We start from the raw sequence: 11,000 nt of genomic DNA on the forward strand, positions 1-11,000 counted from the left end.
GCGCCTTTCCCTGCCCGAGGGTAGGAGCAGCTTGAGTGAGCTGAAAGCTTCAGGCCGTGAGTGAGCACAAGGCAGAGCAGGGAGGAGCAAGCGCAGCCTCCTGGAGCCCTGCGCCTTGCAGCAGCGCAGACGTGGGGGGGAGAGGTGCTCTGCCTCTGAGCTGGTTTCAGTAGGGCAGGGCCCACCTGAGCAGCTTGTATCTCAGACAGCGGCCTCTCTGGCCTCACGCTAGGGAGGTGCACACCACATAGACCAGGCCTCAGCCAAGAGCTAAAGTCTGCCTTGTTCTCTGTTTAGGTCACGCTCTCGGTCCCCAAGAAGGAGAGTGCACTCTCCTGAGAGACGACGGGAGGACAGGAGTGTCCCCACTGCCTACCGGATGAGCAGCAGCCCTGGAGCCAGCAGGAAACGGACCCGGTCCAGGTAGGCCACCCTGTCTCACAGGGACAAAAAACTATGTCTGAAGTCTTGGTGTCACCTGTGTGAAACAGTTGTAGGTAACTTCAGTGGTAATGTCTTCTCTGGGAGCCCAGGCTCACCTAGTAGTGGATACTGTCTCTTGGGGCAGTGGGTCACCAGGAGCATGTGGGAATCCAGGGCACAGTTGTGTCCATGCCTTTGGAACCCTCACATGGCTTCTGCTCTGGACCCTGTTTTTTCCTTAACAGTAGCCCGGGGCCCTTGCTATCTCCTCTGGACCTGCCCCAGTCCCTCTGTAGGGACTGTTACCTGTCTGTAGGAAACAGGGGGGTCAATGCTGAGAGTACGAACTCCTTGTCTCGGTGTCCTGCTTTGTCTCCAGTAATGGCCACTGGAGACTAGGTGGTAGACAGTGTTGAGCAGGGCAGGGAGGAGGTCAGCCAACATGGGTATAGAGCAGAAGTCCCAGCCACTAAGTTTGGGCCTGGCCCCTGATAGCCAGGGATAGCCCTTGAACCCTGTAAGCCGCAGCTTCCTGGCACTTCCACCTGGTGAAGCCCTAACCTACCCTGGCCTCCCCTGGCACGCTGGGGCCCTGGCACTTTCTCTGGCTCATCTCTAACTTTGGAAAACCTCTCCACACTCTGGTGCCGGCTTCTGTTCCTGTGTTAATCACCTTTCTGTTTCTATAGCCCTGTTGCTTTGGGTCAGTGCTGGGGCAGTGAATTGTGGTAAGAGCACATGTTAGGGCCAGACCGTTGCCTCATGACCAGGAAGCAAAAAGGAAGGGCTGGGCCATGTTACCCTCTTCAGGGGCATGTCCCCAGGAACCTGCTAGGTTTCCACTAGGTTCCTCTCTATGGTCCTAGTTCCTCCCTGAAGCACCACTCTGGGGACCAGGTGTTTTGTGTGTAAGCCTTTGGGAGACGTTTAGACAACGTGGGTGCAGTGGGTGTAGCACTCCATGGGAGCCATGTTCCCAGCATGGGTGCAGCCCTGGAGCACCCTCCTCTGGTTCTAACAGCCAGTGTCTCCTGGTGGATTTCTTTAATTCCCAAGTGGACAGGAGTCATCAGACCTCTATCTGTCAGGGGACAAAAGAGCCAGAAAGGCCAGAATTTTTAGGAGACAGACCCTGGATTACAGGTGAACAGTACACATCTGGGGCCCCAGCTGTTGCCCACAATGCTAACCATAGGACATGAGCAGTGGCCACAGAATCCCCTCTCTGGAGGTGGCCTAAGGTGGAGCAGCACAGAGCGGCCTGTTAGCTAGCTGGTCATTGGGAAAAAGAGATCACTTTCTTTAACCTGAAACCAGCAGACAGGCTGGAAGGTGATGGGAGTTGGCAAAGGTTTCCAGTACAGGTTCACATTTATAAATCACATCCGGCCTTTATCATCCCACCAGCTATTGCAGCATGTAGAATTCATCCTTAAGCAAGTGCTCTAACATTTGAAAATGCATCCTCACCTTTGGTGTATGTAAAGGGCATGGTCTAAAATTAATTCTTACAGCACAGGATCTCTCTCAACAGAAGATTTCCTGCTTTGCCCTCAAATTAACCTTTGCATTCAAAGGAGATGATGGGAGGTGGTGGTGGAGGGGCCAGTGTCTGCAGTGCGGGGGCAGCTATCCCCGTCTTAGGCATCAGGACCTTCTGCTGGAGCACTGTCATCCCAGAAGACAGGGAGAGGCCTCTCGGCCGAGCACTGCTCCAGGAGCAGCCACTGACTGCACAGCTGCTAGCAACCGCACTCTCCGCCACAGACCTGGGGCTGCTCCACTTGCCATCCAGCACCTTCCGTCCCGTGTCAGACGCTCTCCTCCACCCTTCCATCTCAGCACATGGGTGGGGTCTGCTTTAGTCCAGTAGCCTGTGCTGATTCACTGATACTTGGGTACGTCACCCAGATGGAGGGGCCTGCTGCTGCTCTCATACAGCACAATCTGAAGCAGTTTCCTCCAGACTGATTACCACCCGCTAATTAGGGTGGGTTTTTGTTAGTTTGTTTTATTTTTCAAAATTTCTCTGTGTAGCCCTGGAACTAGCTCTGTAGACTAGGCTGGCCTTGAACTCACAGATACCCGCTTGTCTCTGCCTCCCAAGTGCTGGGTAAAGGTGTGCACCACCCCACCCAGCCCACTCACTAGGAGTTTCAACGTGGTACTGAGAGCACCCACACACATTCGGTCAGCAGCTCGCTTAGCTGCATGTCCTCTCATGCTTCCCTCTGTCTCTGTCCACTGCCCTTCCCACGGGTGTTAGAGTCCAGACCAGCGCTGCAGAAGGCCCACAGGCAGGATCGTGGTGCTCATCCTTGGAAGGAACACCAAGTACTCTGGAGATGCATCCTTAGTGATGCTACACCTGGTCCCTCAGCTAGAGTTGCCTCTGCCTCCCTGAACAAACAAGTCACCTTCTAGGGGACCCTGGGAAGGCATGTGAACGCTGTTCCGGCAGTCCTCTGCCATGTTAGTTGGGATGGCAAGAATGGCTACTTTTTGGTCCTGTCTTTTCTGTCATTAGCTGGCCCCTCCCTTGGTAGCACTGCTTTGGACATTGTTGACTGTACATTTTCCTGTCACCTTAGTCTGTCTGATTGTGACAGACTCCCGGAGCCTCCAAGCCAATTGTCACATTGTTCTGACTCTGGCTGTGCTGGTCTTCAAACACTAGCCAGCTTCTCTGTACAAATGTCCAGGCTCTGCTGCCTGGCCGGCCCCAGCTCTGGGGCCCACCCTTTCTCTCTGTTACTCTTCCTTTCCATTTTATGTTTATTATTTGTGCATATGAGTGTTTTTATGCATGTATGTCTGCATCACGTGTGGTTGGTGCCTGTGGAGGCCAGAAGAAAATTGAGGTTACAGACAGGTGTGAGCTGCCATGTGGGTGCTGCAAACGGAACCCAGGTCCTCTGGAAGAGCAGTCAGTGCTCTTAACCACTGACCCATCTCTCCAGCCCACCCCACTTCCTTTTAGTGAAGGTTTGGAAACCAGGATCTAAGCCTGCTGCACATTGTTAGTGAGATCCGGTAGACAGGGCATGGCAGTGCCCACCTGTGGCCAGCCCTTCAGCACTCAGGTGGAGAAAGAAGAGTCAAGAGTTCAAGGTTATCCCCAGCTACATTAGTTCTTGAGACCCTCTCTCAAAAACAACACAACAAAATTGGCAAAGCATGAAAGCAAACAGCAGCATCAACACACGGCATGTGTGTGCATGGTGAATCGTGTTTCAGTAGAGTGCACAAGACGGCACCATGGTCACCAGGATGTCTGCTTACTCTCCTGCAGTAAGGAAGGAAGGAGTCAGTGGGAACGGCTTCTTGCCGTTGTGTTCCCTGTGCAGAGCACGGCATCTGGCCAAGCATCTGAAGTTAATGACTGAAGGTTCTCACCGTGTGTGAAGTGGTGCTCATTCAAGGTGAACTTGGAAAATGTACAAGATGTACGTTACAGTCCCCTCAACAACCAGGAAAAACATAGCTGAAAAGCATGGGCGGGGGGAGGGGGGGGGGTGGCAATGGCAAGATAGCTCAGTGGGTAGAGGTTCCTGCTGCCAAGCCTGACATCCTGGGTTTATCTCTGAAACCCACATGGTGGAAAACAGAACTGACGCCCACAGTCTGTCCTCTGACCTCCACATGTGAGCCTTGGCACATATGCACACAAGTGTGTGCACGCACACACAAAACAAGTAAATACAATTTTTTTTAATATTTATATGAGATGAAGCCCAGGGGTCACTGGCAGACACCTCTAATTCCAGCACCCAGGAGGCAAAGGCAGCCTGGTCTCCATAGTTCCAGGACAGCCAGAGCTACGTAATGAGACCCTGGCTCAAAAAAAAAAAAGTAAGTAAATGAACAAAAGCCAAGAGACTGTAAAGTATTTAAAAACCCTTCATTCAAGAAAATAGAAGCTCAGGAAGAAAAAGAAAACAAATGAGGCCAAGAGAAGGTGGATGGGTAAAAATTTGTGTGAAAAATTACTCTAAATGTAAGCGTGTCAGACAGATCTTGGACCTGTTTATAAAGTGGTTTGGGGGGACTTGGAGGCTTGGGCAGTGCTGGGGATGAACCCAAAGCCTCTCGAATGGCTAAACAAAACACTCTACCATGGAGCTGTACCCCCACACACCCTAAAGGAGACACTTTAGGGTCAGGGCTGTCTCTCCGAGGCAGGTGTTTTATCATCAGGATGTGATGGTCAAAATGTGTGCAAAATGGAACCATAACACTTCAGTCCTCAGAACAGAAACAGAATAAAGTGCAGCAGACGGACAGACAGCAGAGACACAGCCACAGCTGGCAGCCCAAAGGCACACCTGCTTTTAAAATTGAGGCTCAACCCTGACCAGGACAGTCGTGCTCTGTGTCATAGCATTATCCCTTACCACAGTACAGTGTGCCGCAGACCTGTATCAGTATGAGAAGCCCCAGGAAGTTTGCGGCATGCTTGCATGTCCTCTTGATGAGAGAAGTCATCACTGGAAAAGTCTGAAAGTGTGGCCTTTCTCGTGTGCAGGGTACCAGCTAGGAAGGAAGCCACTCTCCGTAATGTTCGCAGTATACTACAGAAGAGCAGATGTGTAGAAACAGGGTCCAGGTTATCTTAACAGTCTGGGGAAGAACAAATCAGAGGCAGTGCAGAAGCAAGGAAGTGATCAAAGTGAGATGAGGGAGACCTTTGCAAATAAAAACAGCAGCCTAAGGAAGGAGACTGTGGAAAATGGTCAAAGAATTGGCCATTCTATGGTTAAATTAATCAGGCAGGAAAGGCCTGCAGACCTATAATGGATAATAAGGGAATTCTGACTCTATGAGAGACGGACGGAGTCCCAGACTGACACAGGAGAAGGACATCATTTGATCTGTTCCTTGTCTATTGGGAAAATCCAGTTTAGGAATTGGAATTTACAGTCTTAGGACCTGGCTTCCAGCTCCAGACCAGTTTTCCCTGTGAATCTAGAATGCAGGAATGATGAGGTAACCACTCAGGGACCTTCTTAGCAGGGAGAGGCAGCCACTTCCCACTCACCTCTAAGACCACGTGACTAATCCCTATGTCAGAAAGGATTCTGCACATTCGTGTTCACAGACCAGTACCCCGAGAAACATGAGCTGCTCCTCAACCCTCTAGCAAACTGGACTGCCCACATCTGCTCTCCTCTGCAGTCTCTAGATCCAGCCCAACCCCAGCACACTTGCTAGGACTTCTGGGCAACTGACAGACAAACTGAAACAATGGCAGGCAGAGAAGTAAAGTGGAGGAGTTTGACCTGGAGATACCCAGATCCTGATAGACACCACAGTCAAGCTTTGCGGTAAAGCACTGAGCGGCATGCAGCATCCTTACAGCCACACTGTGGCCTGACCTGTGGTTAGACCGCAGCACTGAGGCAGTCAGCAGGAGCATCCTCTAGTGGAACCTGCTCAGCCCACTGGACCCTGGGATGAGAAAGAAGAACCTGCAGATGTTAGTTCTATTTCGATCAGCTGTTGAAATGTAAGAGCCAGAACCAGAAAACAGAATGTGTGCCTGAGACTCCTTAAGATGTTTAAAAAACAAAACCAAAAAACCCTACTGTGTTGAGGAGACAGCCCTGTCAGTAAAGTACCTGCCACACAAACAGGAGAACCTGAGTTCCATCCCCTGGCGCCACACAGAAAGACAGACGTGTGGTACGTGCTTGTAATACCAGTATCGGGGAAACAGGCAGGCAGGCCTTGAACTCAGCAGGCAGAGTTCTACACAGTAAAAGACCCTGTCTCCAAAAAACCAAATGGATAGCAGCTGAAGGACGTCTGAGGTTGTCTTCCCACATGTGTGTACATACACACCCTCGAGAACACAAAAGAAGACCCTACCGATGGGAGGAAAGTGTAATAGTCAGTGTCATTAAAGTCAAAAGCCTGCTTCCAGGGGCAGTTACAAAACCAAGTGCTTGTTCTCCCAGTGAAAAAGACGCCCACAGTGCCTGTCTCTGAAGTCCATGTGAACACCGGAGGCCACCGACTTCACAGAGAACCACGTCAGCAGGGTACACTCAGAAGGATGCTGAGCATTGGCAGTCAGGGTAAGGGAGCCACAGCAGGTTTCTGCTGCCTGCTCACTGGCCTCACTTAGAATGAGCGGGCGAGGGTGCTCACCAGCCAGTCCTCCCAGCTGCAGGCCTGAGGCTGCCTCCTAAAAACAGCTTTAGTTTCTCACAAGGTTACAGTGCACCTGCCGGACTTCACAGCTGCTTTTCTCCCCAGAGTGCACTGGGGATGTTTGGCCACAGAAGCAAGGAGGTGTGAGGTTAGCAACTGCATGCAGGACAGTGCTACTGTTAGTGTAAGAGCATGTGGGACACGCCCACGTTTACAGGTGACATAGAAGCACTGCTGAGCCCCGCACAGTGGTGTGGGGCTTGGTTCCTCCAGAGCTGAGTGTGGAAGGTGGCATAGACTGAAGTACACCAAAGGGATGTTCCAGAACAACAGCCGCAGTGTTGCTTTGGTCACTCAGCAACAACACAGAGGACCCAGTTGCAAAGTGCACCTCAGCAATTTCAGAAGAGAGCAAACTGCTTTCCTCCAGCAAAAGCTTGACTTCTTATGTGAGGTCAAACTGTTAAGATTAAATCAGGGCTTCTGAGATGGCTCAGCAAGGAAAGGGCTTTACTATGCAAGCCTGGCAGCCTGGGTTTGATCCCCAGGACTTAGGAAAAGGTGGAAGGAGAGAGAACCATCTACAGAGTCATCCTCTGGCCTCTATACCTAGGCCTCTCTGGAGGGCAGAGGGCTGGGTCAGGTTGGGAAGGGCCTTTGTGTCTCTGAAAACCAGATGCCTTAGAGCTGGGTCCCTGGTGCCTGTACAAGAGAAGTGGGTGACGGTGACTTACCAGGGCTCCCATAAAATGGACACACTTAGAAAGATAGGGCCGAGCAGGGAGGCTGCCTGGTGGTGTCCTGCAGCCCAGGAGGGAGGAAAAAGCTCTAGGAGTCAATGATAGATCTGCAGGGAGTAGATCTAAGAAAAGATACTGCATGTACCAAGTCTCCGTGTGTGTGTGTGTGTGTGTGTGTGTGTGTGTGTGCGCGCGCGCGCATGCGCGCGCGCGCACGCACACCTGCCTACATCTGTACATGGTAGAAAGAGTGAGGCAATGCCAGAACCTTCAGAAGGAGTGGGACGGGGACTGGTGGCCTTGGCAGCCCTGTCCTGTGGTAGGAACAGGGCACTGGTCAGAGCTGAGCTCACTGTGTGCAGCAGACACATGCAGAGCAGGCCCAGACTGCCTCCTCCTGAGTTATCTTCAGATGAAGCGGGTATGTGCAGGATTTGGCTGATAATTTCCTATCTTTTGGCATGAATGAGAAAGCAGTATAGACTTTCCTACAGGGTGCCCTTGGTAGTTATCTTGGTATTTTCAATGCAAATAGATTGTTCATTGTACAGTAAATGCCAGACATTTCCCCAGGACTAAGCTTCCCCTATGGAGAGGCTTGCTTCTGGATGGTTCTTTTAAAGCTCAGTACCCTGTGGATATACAGACTCTGTTGGCTGAAGGATTACAGCTGTCTAAGGCATGTACATGAGCTGGAAATATACTTAGTGGTAAAGTCCTTGCCTAGCACGCGTGACACCCTAGATTCAGTTTGCCAGTACTACACACACCAATCCTGGTGGTGCATCCTGTAATCCCAGAACTTGGGAGGTGGAGAAAGGTCATCCTACAGATGCTACAGAGCAAGTTCAAAGCCAGCCTGTACTATATGTCTCAAAAAGAACAAAAAAGCCCACGTGTGTGAATGGGCCCTTGAAACAGACAAGTGCAGACTGCCCTCTTGTCACACTGCATGTGCCCTGACAAGAGCATTTCCCTTTCAGAAGTCCCCACGAGAAGAAGAAGAAGCGGCGATCACATTCTCGCACCAAGGCCAAGGCCAGGTCCCAGTCAACATCCCCGAGCAAGCAGGCAGCACAGCGTCCCTCAGCCCACTCGGTCCACTCGGCCAGCATCTCTCCTGTGGAGAGCCGAGGTTCTTCCCAGGAGCGTTCCAGGTAACCATAACCTCTGGGCGGCTCTCAGTGGGAAAAAAACAAAGCGGGGCAAGTGAGGCCTGGGCAGAACCCCCCACCATTGTTTCTCTGGGAATAGGGGACCACAAGTGACCTGAAGTGGGTGACCTCAGACAGGAACGTGTGGGAGCACCTCCCCCGAATCCATGCCTTCCCGGGCGTTCAGATACCTTCCGTGGGTAAAAGAGCTCCTGAGGCACCATGCAGAACTCAGTGGGTCTTGGTGACAAGCGGTCTCAGGAGGCCGTCCCTGCTGGAAGTGCATCTAACCAACAATCCGGCTTTGAAGTCTGGGGAATCGAGAGTCCAGGGCTGGCCATGCAAGGACAAAGTCTGCATTCTTGATAGGAGCTTTTGTCAGCGTGAACAGGGCATACTCAGTTCAGACAGGTCCATGGCCACGCCATGAGGAACACAGCTCACCTAAGAGCTCCACACCTTGAGGATGCCATCCCAAGTGAGTGTAGGAAGCCCCATCACTAGGACATGGGCAGCGTCCACATCTGCAGAAACTTTCTATGTGAACCAGGAATCACTTGGGCTGTAGTTCTGATCTCCCTGGCCTTCCTGATAGGTGCCTCCTTCATAGGCCTTCTCTTCCCAAGCGTTGCATAATGTCGATGTTAAAGTGTGAGTTCAGTTCACTTTATAAAATGGGTATAAAAATACACGTTCCTGGGATGGCAGGATGGCTCGCTGGATAGAGTACGTATAGCACAAGCATGGGGACCTACAGTTGATCCTGCATCCATGTGAAGAGCAGGGCACAACAGCATGCACCTGCAGTTCCTGCAGGCTGAGGTGCAGACGGGAGAATCCAGCGCTGTCCAATCCATGAACAACAGATTCAGTGAGAATCCCTGTCTCAAAAAAGAGTGGAGAGCAATAGAGGAAGACACCCAACATCAGCCTCTGTCGCACACGCACACACAACGCGTTTCTAAGCTTGTGGATATTTTAAAGTTAGGTCTGGAGTGTAGCCTTCAGATTCGTGAGTGTGTCTGAACCTCCGCTTTTTCCCTCTGCATTAGGGGGGTTTCTCAGGAAAAAGATGGCCAGATCTCCTCAGCAATCGTCTCCTCTGTGCAGAGCAAAATAACTCAGGTAAGATGGGAGTGCTCCTCTCCTCTTCATCTCTTACAATGGGGCCCCATTTTTGTTTTCTTTGTGCTCATTTTCCTTCTGCCCCTTGTTTCTCCAGTACTGACCCAGGTCAGAATCTTGGGCTGGTCACCTGTTGACTCAGGGGTTTGAGCCTTGCCACAACCAAGCAAAGCACTAAGTCAGAGCCCATGAGGCAGAGAAAGGGGAGGAATCACTTCCTGGGGAGCCTCGTCTTCCACAGGAAGTTCATGTCCTCCTGGGGTTGCCATGCTGTGGAACCCGAGTCTTCCACAGGTGACTGACAGACACATCCTGGGCCCTGCATGTACCCGAAGGCCACCTGGGGTCCCAGCTATGAGAGGTTTGTGACAAGACAAAGGGTTCCTGTGGTCCCTGTGCAGCATGGATCGGGTTGACAGCGAGGCTGCTGGAGGCTGCCTCCTGTCCTCACCTTGTCCTTCCAAGCCTGGTTAGCAGGAGGCTGAGATGTCCCTCTGTGTCTCCCCACAGGATCTCATGGCCAAAGTAAGAGCAATGCTCGCAGCTTCAAAAAACCTGCAAACCAGCGCGTCCTGAGATGGCAGCCCGGAGCCCGTCCCAGGCAGAGCATCGTGCGCGACTGTGGCCACCGGTGCTGGGCTTCGGCTCAGAGAAGCCACAGCCCAGGCGGAAGCTGAGCTGCAGGCTCTGTGCTGACTACGCACGGCCGCCAGCTTCTCCAGCCCGACTCCCTGAGTCAGTCGGTGGCTTTTGTAAATTTTTGGTGACATTTTCCGTTTCAGATTTTTGACCAGCAGTCTCTTACCTGTATATTTGTAAATATATCATGTTTCTGTGAAAATGTATTATCAAATAAAACGGGAAGAAACACCTTTTCTAGCTAGCAGCTGGGGCAGCTTCTGCTTTTGATGTGTCTGCCACTTAATGTGTGTCAGCATGTGGGGAAAACGGGACTTCCCTCCAGTGGTGGCTTCTCTCTCTCCAGCTGGGGAAGGGGAATGCTCTGAGATAAACGACCTCTGTCCCCTGCGGGCCTCTGCCAGGACAGTCAGTCACGAGGTCCTCCTGACGTTCTGGCTCTCAGCTGCCCCCAGGAAGATGCAGGTTTGTGCATCCCTCCCTTCAGGAGGCCTTTGCTCTCAAAGTACTCACGTGCAAAGCACTCAGGGTCCCGACACCGACACCGGAAGCGAAGACCTGCTGGCGGAGGCTGAGGTCAGAGCCCTGCTTTCCTTCCTAACACCTGAATATCCCCGGGACTACTCTGTGTGGGTCCGACTTCCCTCTCAGGTCCTGCCGTGTGCCTGACCAGAAATGGGCTCCTTCCCTCCTTACAGTGGTCCTGGCTCTTCTGTCAGGACACTCACAGCCTCCAGAAGCTGGTGGCGTGGGCAGGGAAGGTGAT

At 52.0% G+C, this 11,000-nt stretch overlaps 1 protein-coding gene across 7 annotated transcripts in view; it reads left to right on the plus strand.

The window, feature by feature from the left end:
- Window positions 1-10,478, plus strand: part of Sfswap (splicing factor SWAP) — a 77,568-nt gene extending 67,090 nt beyond the window's left edge. For all 7 annotated transcript variants that reach the window (XM_052755525.1, XM_052755528.1, XM_052755527.1 and 4 more), the window contains 4 exons: window positions 298-423; window positions 8,300-8,473; window positions 9,523-9,595; window positions 10,106-10,478. In XM_052755525.1, the coding sequence (XP_052611485.1) occupies window positions 298-423; window positions 8,300-8,473; window positions 9,523-9,595; window positions 10,106-10,171 (439 nt within the window). In that variant the 3' untranslated portion in view covers window positions 10,172-10,478. The remainder of the gene's footprint in view (window positions 1-297; window positions 424-8,299; window positions 8,474-9,522; window positions 9,596-10,105) is intronic.
- The last annotated feature ends 522 nt before the right edge of the window (window positions 10,479-11,000 follow it).

The sequence above is a fragment of the Peromyscus californicus genome, unplaced genomic scaffold (assembly GCF_007827085.1).
Source record: "Peromyscus californicus insignis strain IS unplaced genomic scaffold, ASM782708v3 Scaffold_2__1_contigs__length_46816999, whole genome shotgun sequence".
Classification (NCBI taxonomy): Eukaryota; Metazoa; Chordata; class Mammalia; order Rodentia; family Cricetidae; genus Peromyscus; species Peromyscus californicus.